Source organism: Pituophis catenifer, unplaced genomic scaffold (genome assembly GCF_029215685.1).
Source record: "Pituophis catenifer annectens isolate HBS135680 unplaced genomic scaffold, rPitCat1.0.hap2 SCAF_1, whole genome shotgun sequence".
NCBI classification, from domain to species: Eukaryota; Metazoa; Chordata; class Lepidosauria; order Squamata; family Colubridae; genus Pituophis; species Pituophis catenifer.
The window spans coordinates 239150673-239169562 of record NW_027256881.1 but is presented as its reverse complement, the minus strand read 5'-3'; the positions used below and the strand labels follow the sequence as shown (position 1 = coordinate 239169562).

The 18890-nt window shown below is 34.6% G+C and overlaps 1 protein-coding gene across 1 annotated transcript in view; it reads right to left on the bottom strand.

Moving 5' to 3' along the window:
• Positions 1-10558: 10558 nt before the first annotated feature.
• DAGLA (diacylglycerol lipase alpha) overlaps positions 10559-18890 on the bottom strand; it is a 28780-nt gene continuing 20448 nt past the window's right edge. The window contains exons 14-19 of the mRNA XM_070957323.1: positions 17210-17278; positions 15707-15779; positions 13797-13993; positions 12910-13039; positions 11889-12070; positions 10559-11693 (exon numbers count right to left, since the gene is read on the bottom strand). Coding sequence (XP_070813424.1) covers positions 10769-11693; positions 11889-12070; positions 12910-13039; positions 13797-13993; positions 15707-15779; positions 17210-17278 — 1576 coding nt within the window. The 3' untranslated portion in view covers positions 10559-10768. The remainder of the gene's footprint in view (positions 11694-11888; positions 12071-12909; positions 13040-13796; positions 13994-15706; positions 15780-17209; positions 17279-18890) is intronic.

Below are 18890 nucleotides of genomic sequence, written 5' to 3'. Positions count from 1 at the left end.
TGCCAATGAACATTTCTGTTGATATGAATAATAAAATTGTATTAATGCCACCTTTTGTATGATAGCACTGTATATTTGAATGGCATGGAATGAGACAACATATGATAGACAATGTGTACATGAATCAGACAGTCTAAATGCTAGTTTGATACTTGGGACTGGGACATGTCTCTCCAACAGAAATCTTTTTAGCAGAAAGTCAAGTTTCTGAACATCTGGGCTTCCCTTAACCACCCATGCACATTAAATGAGTCCTGAATCCTGATAAATAAGGAAGTTTGTTGTCCACATGTTACTTTTCTTCCAAAATCACTTCTGCTAGCACCTATTCAACAACATTTTCTTTAGGCATGGGAGATGGACTGAGGTCTTTGGCAGCAAAGAAATTTAAAATGTTAAGAGCTTTCTTATGCATAATAAATAATTGAAACACACAGGTATTAAATAAGAAGAAAAGATTAAGAATTTAGAATGCAGAGTTGATTTTGAAAAGGAATATCAAGTCAGATGCCACTTTTACATGAATGAAGTCAAATGAAGTTTTACATGAATGAACTCTTTTCATCAAAATTTTTAATCAGTTAGATTAGAATTTGGAAGTGATGGAATGGGCTCACGCTCATTTCTACATGTTTTCAGGTATGCCTCATAATTAAAAGGGCCAACAAGTTCAACGCAAAAGTTGACCCTTATGTTGTATATCCTAGGTATTGGATACACCTGCTTCTGATGAAGAAACCTGAGAAAGGAGAAGACACTTTGGGTATTTAACCAAGTATAGTGGCATGAAGGATGAAGATGTCTGCAAAAGCAACTCTCTTGAAAATTAGAAGAAAAACAACGTGACAGTATACAGAGATAAGCTAATCAAAACCACTTAAGATATGTTTTAGTATCTCAAATCAGCAATCCAAGGCACGTAAAAATAGTATGGACCAAGGGGGAAAAAATAAAAGAGAAAATAGCATATAAACAAGGTAGCAATTTCCTCAATGATAGTTGGATTTAATCTAAGACTGTTCTGCTTATACCCATGAAACTCAATGCTTCCTTCCCCCTCAATGAAATTACACATCTATTATTGTAACATACTCCCTGGGTTGCTTCCTTCTGCAAAGAAATACATATAAGAACAAAATATATCAGAAATGACACCTGGCAAGAGTTAAAGAAGAAATTGCCATCAAGTAGGACACTAGGAACCAAGAAAGTAATTTTATGTATTTATATTCTATCTTATTCTTTATATTCTAGCTTATTCCTTGCCCATTCTTGTTATAATCCTTCATGAACAACTTCAGAGGTTTGCCATAGAAGTCTTTCCTAAGATATATTAATATTTGAGCAACATTTGAAGAAAATAGAAAGAGGCCAGTGTCAGATTAACCTGTGAGTTGGCCATGATCGTATTGTGTAATATTTTGGCTCCCAGTCCATTTCATAATCTTAAATCCTAAATAGTTTAAATTTCCTCAGAGACTTAAATCTGAGTAGCCCCATTTTAAAAAGCGAGGCAGGTGATGCTCTAGGAATAGTCTCTAAACTCCAGCACTGCCATATTTTCAGCACTGTCTACATTTCTGTCTGCCTAATTTTCTAAAATGTTTATATTAAGTTAAAAATACCTTCACCACTAATATTTTATCAACTGTGTGTGCTAGGTTTTTTTATTTTTAAACATTACTGTTCCTTATATATTACTGCCTATCTTTTTTGTAAATTAGAATATATCTTAATGCTTGATAAAAAATACCACATACAAATAATAAAAGTGAATCAGGTCAATTGTCGGTACCTTAATCTCAGAGCCGCTCCAAATGTTTCTAGCACAGCCCTTTCTTGACCTTGAGAGGCTTCACCCAGTATACCAGAAATTCATCCTGGGCCTTGGCATACAAAAGGGTGAAGGATATATTTTTGGTCCAACCTAAATCTACATGCTACTTCATGGACATTTGATATAATGGTGAGGGGAATTATCATTCATTTTGTCAGAGTTGCTAAAGCTTTTAATATCTGGATGTTCATGTTATGGCAGTTCAGTATTACTAAATAGCAGATTACATATGAAATCAAGGAAAGATTACAAGGAAAGGATTTCAGCTGACAAAGGTATATTCCAAATTTTAAAGTGGTGAGTGAAAGATAGCCTTTTTTCTTCCTGAAAGTTATACACAGCAGAAATTTTGTTTCTACGGAGAGTGTGTTACCAAAAAATGAAGAAAATATACATTCAGTTCAGCAATGAATTGAAAGAGAATATTCCAACTGTACTGTTATTACAGATACAAAACCCAGCTCTATAGTTCTCCAATAATGTACCATCAGATTACGTACGTTTTTATAAATTTATCGTGAATTGGAAGCTTCAATGGGAAGTCACAGCAGAAGTGCTTCTCATGTTCATACAAATGTAGATTAATGATTTCCATGTTATATTTGATGTTAAAGAGCTCTATAACCAGGTTTCTATGATGCATCATATTACCATGCACTGCTCTTGCTACAATGTGCCTCTTTAAACAGCTAGGGTTTACCCATAATGAAATAAATTTCAGATAACAGTGAAACTGTTTTAACCAAACAGTCAATTAATCCATGTTCTTTGTGGAACCTCAAAAGTTATTTTACAAAAGTAAGGTTTTTCACAAAAAACGCAATATGTAATCCACAATAAATAGGAGAGTAATTTAAATTACTTACCAATAAGAAATAAGGTTTATAATGGCCATAACAATATACTACTTCACAATGATTTTAAAATAAATAGATTTTCATTTGTATATAATGGTGCTGAACAACTAGACCATCTGAGATACAAAGAAGGCTAGTACTTCTCTGACTTTTCTACAAAATTTATTTCAGTCAAAGTTCAAATTAGGTCGAATGGACTGCAAAACTTTGAATTATCATTAGATAACAGCAAAGATACAGAAACTGGGTAAATCTTTGTTGTCATCTGGTGGTAATCTTGTTTTCAAGCAGTTCAAATTTAAGTGCAGTTAACTAATTCAACCAATATTAATTTCACAAAATCCAATGCTATTAAAAACAGCCTATTTCTAGGCACTGAGATTGTATTTTCAGTTAGTCACATATGATATGTTGTGCCTGAGAAGTGGTGGTCTATTGGGTAGCTTGTTTAGAGACTTGCCTGAAGTTCATAGATGAGGAAAACAATAAATTATAAATAAAGACTGACAAATGGAGGCAGCATAATTTTGGTTGCAATGTATTTTGGGGATCGTTAACAGAAAGATGGAAGTGTTGGAGATAGAAAGGATATAAATGCACTAGCAGCCAAGAACTGGCTCTATTACCGGTTTTTTTTAAGAATAAGACTGTTGCATGGGATTGGCATTTAACACCTATTTATATACGATTATTTTATATCTATATCTATTACTACTACTATTACTACTACTACTACTACTACTACAGGTTTGAATGCTACTATTCTTGTCAGATATGTGCTTTATCATTTGAAGTTTGCAATGGGAGGAGCACAGCAGAATCCAAATGTAGTTAAATCAATAAAACTAACATATAACTCTGCAGGGATTAACCAAAAGCAGTGAAAAAGTTACAAATAATTGTGCATTTTCTAAAATTGAGGAAATAAATGGCTTGAAACGGGAAAATATGAGATGCAAGGTTTTAGCATTCTTAATTCTTATTACATTATTAGTTATAAAATTTTCTCTTTATTTTTCTTAGAAGAGATTTATACCACTCTTGAATAAGAGATATACACATTCCCTATCCTTACGTGGCCTTAAAAAGAGGCAAAAGGATATGACCAAAGACAAAGAGCAGAACAGCAATTACGGTACGAATTAAGTACTAAGACACCAACATTCTAAAATAAATATATAGAAGTTTGCATAGCCAATGAATGGGAAAAATAAAAATAATGAACACACTGAAGTCTAAGCGCTTATTGAGAAAGAATTTTGTGTTTTTCTTCCATTGATAAAATCATTTATTATTTTAGAGCTGAGCATTTAAGGGAAAAAGCAAATTTAGCATCAGGTAAGCAATCCAATCTTAGAATTTAAACAGTGAGAAATAGAAAACAAACTAGGCCTCGTCATTCAGCTTCTACTTGGCCAAAAAACTGAGAGAAGAAAGGAAAGGGAGAAAGACGATGAAATTTTATATAAATAAAGTTTTACATCATAGACTGTTGTCTATGGTGTAAAATACCCAGAATAAATGACAAATTTGTTTAAAAAACAATAAAAAGGGGAAGTGTGTCTTAAATATAAAATTGGATTACTATAAATTACTATAAATATAAAATTAAATTACTGATGCCAGGATAGCCTGCAGCAAAGCAAATTAGAGAAACTGAATTGAGAGATCTAAAAATTATTTTAATGTTAGCTGAGTTAAGAAAATAATCTGGGCTAAATTTAGCAGCATTCATGTTTTATTTACAATTCACTGTTCAATATTAGTTTTGAAAAATCTTGTGATAACAACTGAGGAGTTATTACTTACTATGTGCTTGAATATCCTACACAATATGTTCTAAAAAGTGCTAACTGACCCAGGAATTAAATCCCATGGTTAAAAGTATTGTTAAATTGAGGAAGCTAGATAAAGATATTAACACAGAAAGGTGCCTTGTATGGTTGTGTCTCAGTGGGCAAGGTTGGCCTCCAGTTTTCAATTACTACATTTTTATAATAGGGTTCAGATTTGGATATAGTGATTCAATGCCATTATTGCCTTGGGTGAAAAATGTATTCCAGAGCTGATGACCTTTTGTCTATTCTCCATTAGAGCAGAAATTAAATAAAGTGTTTTATTTTCATTTCTCTAGAAGTTTCTAATCTCTGAAACTATGTACAAATCCTACCCCAACTTCTCCCACCTCTGCCTTCCAATTCCTTAAAGTTTGGCAATCACTTTGATGTGAAAGCATTTGGGGCTACATCTCTAATGGGGTGCATGCACATGTGCAAATCTTCCCAGCTGACTGATGTTTTCATAACGATGTGCCTTCTGGACCACGTAATCTGAATTATCCGAGTATACAAATAATGTTTAAAGGTAACATTTTTTCAGAACAGAATACACTATGTTCAATAAGATATATTAATTTGTATGTTTTGAGAGAACAAGCACATGGCAGAGATTTCAATATCTCAGTATCACTTACTACACCAACATTAATACTACTGTAGGTGCTAAAGAAAAAAATAATTACAATTCGGAAACAAAGGACATCAAGATAGATTGTGCAAAAATCCTGCATATTTCTGTTACACACGTTTCTAGGTTTTAATAGGCCCCAGGTTTTAGGCTTGAAATAAAATATTATTTAATTAAATATTATAAATTACAATTTATGGAACATTAGTTGGATGTCTTCTGGTTAAATCATTTGGATATTTTTCAATTTAAATTTAAAACTTCCTAGAGCAAGCTTTAATCAAGGACTATTTTGCTAGTGTTGTTATTGTTTAAGTCATAAATCAATGGTAGAACACATAATCTGTCTCTATAAAATCCCTGATTCAATCTTTAACAAGTTCGAAACCCCCTGCCTGAGACACTGGAAAAACATGGCCGGAACAGCCAATCCTGGGCAGCATAGACTATGGAAATGTAAGATTGTTTCATAGGATTCCTTATGTACAATTTTATCTTTAGCAGTACACATTACACAGTAATAACCCCCACGCCCCAAATATTAACAATGGACTTTTTAGCTGCCATCCATCACTTTTACTATTAAGTGAGAAGTCTTTTTGAATGCTAGCTTTGAACTAGAGACAACACATCAGGTTTCTTGAAACTGTAGGGCAAAGGAAGATTGTAGCATGTAGCCATTCCTCATATGTATGCTTTTTAAAGCTCATCTTTGATACTTCAAAATTACAGTTGCATAGTAAGAGAAATGGTAATTAATTGCACAAAAAAAAAAAAAAGACCCAGAGGTTTTCAAACTACATGAAGGAGAAATTATATGCTCATCAAAGGCATTATTCAGTAACACTTGTGTAATTGTATTTCCCATGGCAATCTGAAGAACAAAGGATATGCTATTTGGAAGAAGAATTGTAATTTGAATATGGTAATTTGAATACTTGGAAAACAGGCTTGGAACAATAGCACTCCCATGGATAGTTTTGAATTTTAAAATGTGGGAAAGCTTGATAACTGAGAAAACAGGTTTTTTGAAACAGTAAGGTGGCTCCAGTGCTAACTAAGATGAAATGATGGCAAAGAAAATGAGTATTTAGCATCAAGCATACAGGAGGAAATTTGATAAAATATAATTATAATCAACATGTTTGAAAAATTATAGAACAGGAAAGGAAAACTGCAGATTATTGAAAAGGAACAAAATTATGGAAAGATCAATGTATATTTAAAACCACATGAATTACCATAAAATGAAGTTTCCATTCTCCATATTTGGCACAAATCTTTCAATAATAGGATTTATGTCTGGAACAAACATGTTCAGAAGAACTAACATTAACACTATTGATCTGGGTAAATTTTAAGAACACCCCCTTTCAGTTATTTATAATGGAAACACCCTTCCACTAATTCATCAGAACATCAATAAATTATTTTAAGATGTGCAATTAATTAAACAAAATGCAAGTTTATGTACCTATTTCTGATTTTATTTGATAATGACTACCCAATCACTGAAATTTTATTGTAATCTTTTTTGTTTATACACTTATATTTAAGCACAATAAAAGACCTATTGATAAAATGTGTCACATATATTCTTTAGCTACATTCAGAGACTGACAGTTTGAACCCCCCACTTACTTTGTATTGTTTTTTTAAATCTCTGTCCATTAGGCATAATCCTAATCCATACTGCTGTGCAAAAGATCCAGATTGCCTAGCTATGCTAACTTGTAACATGTCATCTGAAAGATTGTGAGGGCATCTTTGGCAAAGCAGCATCAGCATATTTAAGGAACTTTTGCATTTAATACTTGTTAAAGTGCACAAATCCAATTTGCTAGTGTAAATCAGATGGCCAACTCTGCTTCAAACATTCATCCGAGTGGTATAATTTCCATTCAAGATCTAATAACTATTAATGTAAAACAATAATAGATTGTAACTAAACAGAGTGGCACTTTTCAGACATAGGGGGGGAAATGATGAAAACCAATTCAGCAAGGCAGAGGGAGCATACATGCGAACAGTAGCATTATCTAGGAATGAAAGAGGTAGTACCACATTTAGGCATGAAACTCAACAGGCCACTGAATTTATATCAGTTGTAGATCATTTCCAGTTGAAAGAAATATTAATATTGCTGGATATGTTTATATACCACTTAGATTTATATTAAAATAGTCAACTAGCACTAAAAGAATATAATAAATAAGAATATAAGAGGCAAATGGAATGTTGTAAACTGACACAACTAAATGTTCCCAGTCAATTTCCATTTTACTATAGCCACTCAAGATTAGTTGAAGAATATGAGTCACCACAATGTGTTTTTCCTTTTTGAAGAAAAATCCCTAAATTATACAGATAAACTGGGATTCAGTTAGATAAATTCTTCCCGCCCCAGGCAAGAAAGTAAGCAAGAAAAATCTTAAGGACACTATCCAACAACTTTAAAATAAAAATAACAACAACCTCTAAGAAATGACAATAAAATTGCCTTCAGGTCAGACGTGACATTGTAGTGCAATAGCTTGATCTATCACCAGGAAAACAAATTAAATTCTTCTTCAAGCAAAGCTGCATCAGCTACCTGATTGTTTTCAGTACTCTCTAAATCTAAAATAATTATTTTAAGGAAGAACCTATATAATGTAACCTCAATAGATATTTTTAATAACATTACTACAAATAATACATCATATAGGCTTCTTTCAATTATAAGCATAAACCCTCACCCCCCCATCTGATGTTCTCATGACCTAGCGTGGGAAGATTATTTACTTTGTAAAGTGCTTTGATGTTTAAAGAATTATCTAGGTGCTAAGTATTAACTAGGACTATCATTAGATAACCATTGGATATTAGCAAAAACAGAAATATTAACTCTGGATTTTGCAAACCAGACATCATAGCCCTAACATAATAACTGAATATAGTTCAATTTACAAAACATTGCTTTTATGTGATCAACTGACTTAAACCAACCAATTTAGATTGTTCATCTCAGATCCTTACGCCACTCAATCTGGAGTGTCAAACTCATTATAAGGAGCTGCACCTTAAACTTACCAATATCTCTTCTTTTCCAAATTTCACTGAAGTCTTTGTTATGTGCTTTCATCACAAAGAATACCTGAATGTTTGAAAGTATGAATTTACTTTTAATAGCTCAATGTTATTTCTACTTATTTATTATTTATTATATTTTATAATTTATTTGTTCTACTTATTATTATTTCTTTAGTGAAGAACATTTTGTTAGCCCAGGCCTAGGGTAGCACATATTTATAGTAATCTAAATGAGTGACAACAACTATTGTTGTGTTGTACTATGTACAAAAGACAGATTTTTTTTTGAAGATGGGCAGAATTGTTCTTGACTGATGCAAGTATTCTTGGAAAAAGAAGAACATTTGAAAACAAAGCTGTAAAACTGGGATAACCCTAAATCATTAAATTAACATTATTTTAAGTGTAGAAATTTATCATTCCAAAGGATAATCACTTTAAAATAGGGTTAGCCTGCCTCATTTAAGGGCATATAAATCCCAAAGGCCCCAGTTTCAACAGTATCCTTCATATCGTAAAATCAGTTACATTAATGCAATGTAAATATACTATTTTATAACCAAATTTTGCAGCCCAATTCAATGCATTTTCTCAAATGGAAGTCACATGAGTCTACTGCAGACCTATTTCAAGTAAATTGCACTTATTTAAAATAAATGCAGTGTTAAAGTATAGAAGGCAACAACTTGAATGTAGACAGTCTCCTAGAAGTAAGACTGCAATTCTAAGCACACTTACCTGTGAAAAAAGTTTCACTGAGTCCACTGAGACTGTTTACAAGTAGATATGCAGGATTACATTATCTGTTACCACAAAGTGTACAGTTCTTCTCAATCTTCTTCACAATGTACACCTTCTAAGCATAACATAGCATACTAATCATTCATGGGAGCTTAAAAAATTCCTCAAAACCACTTTATTTTAACAGCCTACTCGGAGGCTTACAGCTGCAAACTTAAGGGATTTACTAAGGACATACTTCATGACCTGTAAGATGAGTCTAGTATACTTTGTAGAACCCAGACACAGTATATTGAACTAGTCTGAAGGTAAAAATTTGCTGTGGCATTGTCATATTCAGTTATATTTTAGTACAATACAAGATTATTGTATGTATGTAGATCAAGTATGTTTAATTTCTACATAAATGCTATTTCATCCCCAATTTCACCATTGGAAAATCCGTGCACTTTTACACAGTGTCACCCTGTTGTCATGAACTTAATTGTGAGCACCAAACTGCAGGATTAATAGCCGAGATGCAATTTCAGGAGCTGCTGCTGTGCAGTTACCTCATATTCTTAAGCCCATAATATTCAGTTGGGTGTTAGGATGCATACACAGAGGGTTAATGCCAACATTCCAGTCTTACTTTCTAGTAAGACTTACTTTCTAGTAAGGATAAGTAATAGCAATTCTTCTTACTTTTTCCATGGCTGAGTTAGGCCCCATGTCAATAGAGAAATGGGAAGGGCAGAAGCACATTTTCCCCACAAAAGTAGACATTTCCTGATTACCTCCCAAATGTTTAGTAGATCTGTAAACATATATGAGATTTCAATATGCAGTAAAAGTCCCTCTTTTTCCTGAATTCAGAGACAGACAATATTATACTGCAATTATAAATGGGAACAAAATAGTTCCATACTCAAGGACTTGGGGAATAATGCAGGGCATAGGCAAGCTTCTTGAAGAACAAAAGCTAGTTTAGACCAATCAATCCATGCAAATAAAGATGACAATTATACTAGAGAGCAAGATTGTCTCTATTTCATAGTGGTTTGGGGAGCTGTGCAACAATGTGAGACCCAAGAGACTGTTCACCCCTCCAGTGGGTGATGAAAGATGGAAATGACCTTCAACTCTCCAGCACACGTATTTTCTTTCTTCTTAGAAGAAGAGCAGATATCACTGAACACAGAGCTAATCGGAGGAGCACAGTTTGCCCCATCCCAATTCTCACTGCACCCAGTTAGGGTTTAGAGCGGGAGGCTGCATTCCTCTGGAACACAGTCAATGGCTATAAAACAGGAGAGCATGTCATAAAAAAAATCATGATGACAACAATAAACAGGTACTTGGATCAAACATGACACACTAGTGCAATAAAGCCCAATGTCACAATTTCCTTGATTTTGACATGACAATTGGGCATTATCAGACCTCAGTTACTCTAATCATCTAGCCCATGGACAGTAGTTCATAATTTCAGCAGGAAAGGCAATGAGTCTGCCTTCTTGTTAAAGAAATATGCTGAGGTAGGGAAACCAATCATCTAACTTCAGTGAACGAGACCCTGAAAAGCAGCAAGCTGCATTAGGCAGTGATTTTCTCCCTAACTAAAGAACATGACCCATGATGTGACATCCTTCATGCTGAAATCCTTTGTAGTGCCATTAGTGTAGCACCCAGGAAGGGAAACTATACTTCCCCATGCATTTTCACCCATTCTCACTTGCCAAGAGACCAGCTCCTCCAAGTGCTGTCCCAAGATTCACTATTATAGGATTAGGTATTCTGCACCTTCTCTCCTATATTAGAGGGCTGAGATCACAAGGTCTTCTTGTTTGGCAGGACTGGTCATATTTCCAGTGGGAGTGGAAGTCCGGATTTTGTTAGTGGTGAGGCATTCCTGGCTACTCATGCCTGTAGGAGTGAGGTCCATAAGCTCTCCAGAAGAACTCAGAGGGAAAGAAGGGGAAACAGATATGCCTGAGGAAGGATCTGTTGAGCCTGCAAATAACCTGGGGGGCTTTGGGACTAAGTTGGGTTCATACTGTGCTCTTAACAAGATCTCCTGGTCACTGACTGACTTGGGAATCTCAGCAAAATCACTGGTGCTGTCCGATACCATCATGCAGTAAATGTCCTGAAAGGAACTGCTTTTGCTGTCCAGGTTAAAGAGACTATCTATAAACTCCGCAAACTCCAACACTTGTGGGCTGGGGGCATCACTTAGCCTCCCATTTTGGAGAGTCAATTCTTCTGGAGTAAAGGAAATATGATCGGTATCACTACCAGCGCCTTCATCGCTGCATCGCCGCTGAGGAGTGGTGTCTCCACTGTTTTGCAGGCCCTCAGGAGGTTGAGTTTCCTGGGAGTGTTTGGAGAGGCTGTCAGCAGCAAGCAGTTCTGTCCGTGAGCTAAGAGAGGGGTTCTCCTCAGGAATTGCTGGATCAATATAAAAACAATGAGTTTCATCTTTTTCCATGACTGCATGGAGACTGGGTGAGCCACGGATGCTACGAAAACCAGAGGAACGCCTTGAATCAAAGCTATAGATGGATTCATTATCAGATAGGCTCTCCATTGTAGCAAGAGGAGCACGCCGGTCCTGCAGTTCTACAGACAGGCGTTCCTTGGTATCTAGTAGCAGGATCTCCACAGGATCCTTCTGCACTGGTGACAGAAGCTTGGTTTCATAAAACCCTTCCAAACTGATTTCAGAGTGAGCCTTACTCCTGCAAAAGGAGAATACAAATTATATGAGACTAAGATAAGACTAGACTATAATTTCCTGGAACAAGCTACAGAAGTGCATACAGAAGGCATGACTCTTTATGAAATTATGATATTCACCAACAGGATAGCAGGAAGGAATAAGATCACCAGCAGCCCTTGTAAGCCCTTCTAGAAAATCAGAGCCATATCCTTACTTAGTACTGCTGTTCCTTCTGTCCACTGTTATGTCTCCAATTCCAATCTGTACAGAAGGTCTACTAGGCAGGGGTTGATTCAGGAAGATTAATTCCGGGTTGAGGTCCACTTCTGTAGGACTCACCATCACTTTGGCTGCAGAAAGCAAAGCTGTTTTGCCCTTGTTGTAATTTTCTAGGACCTATGTAAAGTAAATTAGTGAATAATAACTTTGCTGTACTTTCATTTCTAATCTATCCTCTACTGTTGAGTAGTGTTAAACAAATGCTAAGACAAATGTAGATCACTTTAAAGTAGCCTATAACAGATCATGTGATTTGTAGTATAATTAAGTTCTTACCAATGGCAAGATGGATAAAAAAAACTATTATACTCTGGGAAAGTATCAGCTCAATATAATCAACAGACATTCAACTTGTTGCTCAAATGACAATTGCTCTCCCTTCATCTGGTCTCCTTGCCAATTACAGTAAACAATGGCATTCCAAAGTAATTTTCAGCAAGATATTATGGCAGATGTAAGTAAGTAAATGTAAGCACAGATCACTTTATCTTGGTCTGGTTTTATAAAAGTAACGCATTTGCATTTCTCAGAACATGAGCTAAACTGAACCGGTTTATGTATATGACCAAGTCCCTGGTGCTCTCTGAGCTTGTTTTCTTTCAGACATTTTATTACCCAAACATCATCAATGCATTGTGTACCATATTTCCCTGAAAATAAGACCCTGTCTTATATTTCTTTGAACCCTGAAATAAGCGCTTGGCCTTATTGCCATGTGCTCAAAAGCCTGATTGGGCTTATTATCAGGGGATGTCTTATTTTGGGGGAAACAGGGTACATGTGTCTGTTTTATATAAATGTAGATGCATTCATGAAAACTTTGTTACATTATGTTGTACTCTTTCTATATCTGTAAATCATAGAATCTACATTAGTTCTCCTCATCAAGACACTCAGCATAATGGGTCTAATTGTTCACTCATCATTCAATCCCAAAATCATTGAATGATTATTACCTTGTTAAGACCCTCCATTACTACATATGGCAGATGTTCATGTAGCATTGCTGGAGAAATTATCACTTCATTAAATGCCTTGTTGTCTCCCCAAATGGCAAAGTATGTAGGTTCTTCCTGATCACAGCAGCTGTAAAAGATATCAGATGAGGCAGTCATTAACCATCACTTCTAATTACTTTACCTCTTTCTGAGGCTACTGTGTGATATAAGCAAAATAAACACAAGAATTCATTCAAATCCTCTGCCTTGCAACTGCAGCGTTTTCCTTACATAACTTTTTAATTCAAGAATCAGGATGATTAACAAACTATTTCATTGCATAACACTGCATTTTATTGTATAAGTATATACCAATATTATACAATATATTTCCTTAGACACATGATTGTCAGTAGATATTAAGCATAACTGTATTGCAAAGCTAAAAAACTAATGAAAAAGCATCAGGAACATGTCCATATTGTAGTTCTTAGCTGAACTATAATTAATCTGATTCAGAAATTCAACTTTGTAGCTTATCTTTCAACTAATAAAGCAGAGCTGCTTTGTATTGTGAATAGACAGTGAATTGCCTTTGTTTCAGGACTTTCAATTTTTGGTTAATTAAAATGACCAGCAACATTACTTGCAAACGATTTGGATGGGTGTTATCTTTATCCAGCTTTACATTTTTGGGTTACATTTGGAGTGGGAGAAGAGGAGAGATAATTATTTAATTTTTCTCTGTGTGTAGAACATGTAAAACAGAACCACAATTCCCTGGGAAGTAATTATGAAAATATATACAGCGTAGTAAGCATCACCAATATTAAAAGTTCTAAGAGATATTTTGAAAAAACAGACCTATATATTTCATCTTTGCTAGTCATTATTCTTCCACTTACCAGCACTGTTCAACAGGATGATTATGAACCACATGGATGATGTGCCCAGGAGGGTAGAGAGGTGTGCTGGCTGACAGGGCAATAGTTAAGTCACTAGGATGAGTCCAGAGGCGGTTACTGGTTATTGAGTTCCCTTCAGGCTCTTCAGGGAGCTCAGACTTGGGTATGCATTTGGTTGCACCAACTATGATTCTCCACTATCCAAGGGGAAAAAAAGGAATGAAGGAATGTGAACTGGACACTATTAAAAGCTAGCATATGAAAGAAAACAAGAGTCATACCTTTTCTCATGGTTTTAATCTTGAAAGTTAGTGTGTGTGTGTGTGTGTGTGTTTATCAGAAGCCACACTATCTCAGCTTGACAGACTGAACATTTTTGTCCACTTAGACTTAATATTGTGTGCCTTCTTCAACTATAATATGTTAATCAATATAATAGCAGAAATCCATCAATACAGTATACTACAGCTGAAACCACATTTTGCGTCATTCATATATTCTGTTACTTTTGCATCTATATTTATTGATTTATGCCAGAGAAACTGTGCTATGGTAGTTAAAGTAATGGATAAGGATTAAAGAGACCCAGGTTCAAGTCCACCCTTAATCACAGAAGTCATTAGATAATTTTGGGCCAGTCACTTTGTCTCTGTCCAATGAAACCTCAGGTTGTTTTGAAAAATACTGGAAGATGGGGTGTTATATAGACTCTTGTGAACTCCTGGAGAAAAAAACAGGATATACATCTAATAAATACATATATACATAGCACAACAATGTGCTAAGATATGTATATATATTCCTTAAAAGGAATCTTTAAAAATCATCCTGACACTTAAGTAGGTTTAATGGTAAACTATCTTCCCTCAATGATGTATTAATAAAACTGAAGTGCTATGCTAGGAATACATCTTTAAATAATGTGTCAGTTTGAGAATGGGTCCAGTTAAATATTCCAAATACTTAAAGTATTTTAAAACTAGAAAACCAACAATAGGAATTCAATGGAAAATAAATGTGAAATGTACTGTACATGTTTATAGAAAATTGATACAATCTTTGTTGATTGTCAAAATAAATAATTCATACTAAAAAACCTGCAAGAAATACAATAATTCATAGAATGAAAACATTTTAAATATCATTTTTTTTCTTTCTCAGCTGTTTCCTGTTAATTAAGTTAAGTAACTGTACTTATTAAGTAATTAGGTATTACTAAGCCTCATATTTCCTGTAAAGTATATAAAGTTGGCTTTGCACATGGTTACAGCTGCTAGGACACTTCATACTTCTTACTTGGAATTACACATAAACCTCTTTATACGCTACAGGAGTATGCAGTGTTGCACAGTTTTAAATCGTCAAACTTCTTACACTTGTGAAAGACCTGGGCAGCCTATAAACTTAATAAATGAATGAATAAATAAATAAAAAATGAAAGCAGTATCAACTCTGTATTTTTAAAAATAGCCCAATAATTTAACATGAAAATAATTTATGGATTACAATTCTACAGCTGGATATGTACCATATCCAAAGTGTGGGAGTCTCTTAACAGCCAACATCAAAACCATATATCACTGTTAGGAAACTGCCAGCTAGGCTGGAAGTCAAGCAGGGGCTTAGCTTTCGCACAGCCACAAAAGGCATAAACTTGTCTACCCCCAAGACAAGCGAAGCCTTATCGGGTTGTTTCCAGGGAAAGGCAAGCGAGTCTGGGGAGATTCTTGTAATTTAGGTAGAGAACAATAAAGTTCCTTGCCATTTATGAGTAGCTCTGGTTGCTTGGGCCTGACAATTAGAAGACAACTACAACTGGCATAAATCCTAAACAAAAACAAACTAACAACAAAAAAAAAACAGATTTATAACAATTACTTTCATTTCAGATAGATTTGAATTTTTTTTACCTTTGGTTTATTACTTCTCTGCAAAACATCAAGAAGTTGCCGGCGAAATCCTTCCAACTGTGAGAGGCCAATCCTGAATGATAAAGAGTATCAGATGCAATGATGCAGATTTAACTATTATGAGAATCATAAACAGAAAAGCAAAGAGAGATTTAATCAGCTATAACTTACCCATGATATAATATAAGGACAAAGTATATAAACACCCTGGATTTCATCCATTATCCGTAAGATTTAGATAATAAATACAGTATATTTAGATACTGTACACTACTAATAACCAAACAAGAGTTCAAGGGCTTAGCAAATAACACTTGCTTACTATTCTAATAGTAGGAATCTAAAACATACAGTTGACCAAATATATGCAGAAAGAATTACTATACTCTCTAGGGCATGAGTGACATTTTAGAGCTCACATTACAGATGAAATAAGCAAGAAAATTAAACAGATCACTATTCATACTAGAAGATATAAACAGATTTCGTTTATGAGATTATGAACATATGCATCAGTATTTTTCATTCACAGATTTCAGGTGTTACACAAATCAGTGATAGGTATTAATATTTCTGCCTCTATTGGGAAAACGTTAAATGTGATTATTACTGATAGTCAGTTTAATCTTTTCTGTAGCCATTCCTTCTTTCCAATATCCTGGATTTTTTGTAGGAGTCAAAAATAGCAATGTGGTTTTTGCCAATTTTTTGCTGGGAGGATTTGCTTACAATTTTCCCTTTGCACATCTTGACTTCACTACAACTTCCATTATAGTGAAGTTGTTTGCTCACCATCATTCATTGTCTTTAGCTGTCAACATTCCTAATATAACTACTTGAGAATGATTGTTTTTGTGACCTAAAAAAAATACTGTGCAAAGATTCATAACTGTGTTCTAGCTATAATGACAAAGAAACTAAAAAATTAGCAAGAAACAGTGCACTCATCTGAAATGAAATAACATTCAGGTAAGCAAGGAATGATAATATACATAAAACAGTAAATTGTACACAACTATAAGATGACACAGCTCACATAATACAAAGATGCTAGACAGAAGGAAGATGACAACACTCAGAGATCAAGATAAAGTGCATAGATGGGAGATGGCACGGAAGATATAGCCAGGAGATAATTCACAGATGTAAGATGGCTCAGGAGAAGTGACCTGGGAGAAAGTACAAATGTATAAATGACAGCATAAATAACTAAGGAGGTGGTACATATTTGTGCATATTTCACCTTTTTTCAGTAATAGAGGCAGCTGAGAGGTTAGGAGGGTTATGTCAACGTATGTGGTACATTAAAGTACAGTATGTGTTTATGGAAAAGATACAGTAAAATAGGGTAGATAGCTGGAAAAAAATGTCAAGGAAGAAGTATAAGAACGGTTGTTAAGTGGTAAAATGAAACTGATATTAATTGGAATTGAGACAAGGCATTATAGCTTAGTTATAAATACAAGAAAAATGAAATAAAGAATTCCAAATTAACTGACTTGCCTGGGAACAAGGTCTTTGCCTAGCACAACTGCTGTCACAAATTCTTTGGAGTACTCCATAGCATCCTCGCTGAAAGAAAAGGATACAAGAAAATGATGCCAATATTTAACTATGTAAGAAAAAAAAGTAAGTATAACAAGTAAGAAATCAATGTTCCAGATCAAGAGGCATGGTGGCTCAGTAGCTTAGCTGAGATGCTGGAGATGGTCTCTGCTCCAGTGGTTTGAGTCCTAGCACCGTGTAGCGGGATAAGTTTTCATCACTCGCCTCAGCTTCTGTACAGCTAACAGTTGCGGTTGAGGCACCCATTTATGAGGCGGTTACAGGGATAGAGGGAACCTAGGATGCTGCTGCAGGAAAAGCAGCTTTTTCTTTCTGGTGCTAAACCAACTTGCCCTCCAGAGGTGCACCTTGAGAAGCACATGAGCATATCCTACAACAGAGCTGGTAAACTGACAGCCAAACTACTACTCTGCAATAACATTCTGGTCTCCTGGCTACTGTTACTACTACTACTACTACTACTACTACTACTACTACTACTACTACTACTAATAATAATAATAATAATAATAATAATAATAATAATACATTGGAAGCTTTGCCAAAAGTTTGGATTTGAATGCAGTAAAAATCACTGGAAACACCAAGTTGACAAAGTTATTGAAAATGAACAGATTAAGATCCAAATAGGCAGATATCTGGCCCACAATATGTGTGACATCACTATTGTGGGGCGGGAAAAGTCTGGTTCATTGATATTGCACTACCAGGTGATGCATGAATTGAAGAGAAACAGCTAGAAAAAATACCAAAATACTATGATTTGCAAATTGAAATTGAACAATTGTGGAGGAAGAAATCAATGGTTGTACTAATAGCAATAGGAGCCCTTGGAGTAATACCCAAAGAGCTGCCTAGATACTTGGAAATTTTGCATTTATTAGACCTGAATATTCTGAAAAAAACACCTTACTCAAAACTGCCCATATACTCAGATGATACTCTAACAGCATTTAGGTCCTTGGTAGAATTTGAACTGTTTAGTTTTTACCAGTCCCAGACTGCGAATCAAATTAAAGATTAAATTAATAATAATAATAATGATAACAACAAAAATGCTCCAGGTTTGTATTATTGATAATGTATTTCTATATCAAGAGAAAAGCAATTTGCGGATAATTAATGTAATAGATAAAATTTACTCCTAGGAATCCCAGTAGATCAACTGTTTGCCAGTACACAGAAATGTACACTAAGATAGGAATACCTAATAGATATCACAAAAGAGACCTAATAGAAACATATGAGGTTACAAGAAAATGGAAATTCAATGTTGAAATACTTTACACATAGGATTTTAGTATAACAGAAGATTTGTAGAGGGAGAAGATCAACGTACACCAAAAAAGGGAAATGGAAGAAGATCAACATATTACCAAACCCTCAGAACTAATTCTTCACACAAGCAAAGTTTTGCTTAAGAACTTATAGAGAAGAATCATGCCACGTATACAAAGAGAAATACCAAAAGAATAGGAAGATTTTAAAAAAGATAGGGATATAAGTTCAACAGCTAACATAAAAAAAATAAGGGACAGAGCAAGAAAATAAATGAAAGATGTTTATTTTGCTTCATTGATTACATTATGCCAAATTGTGAGTTGTACTAAGAATATCC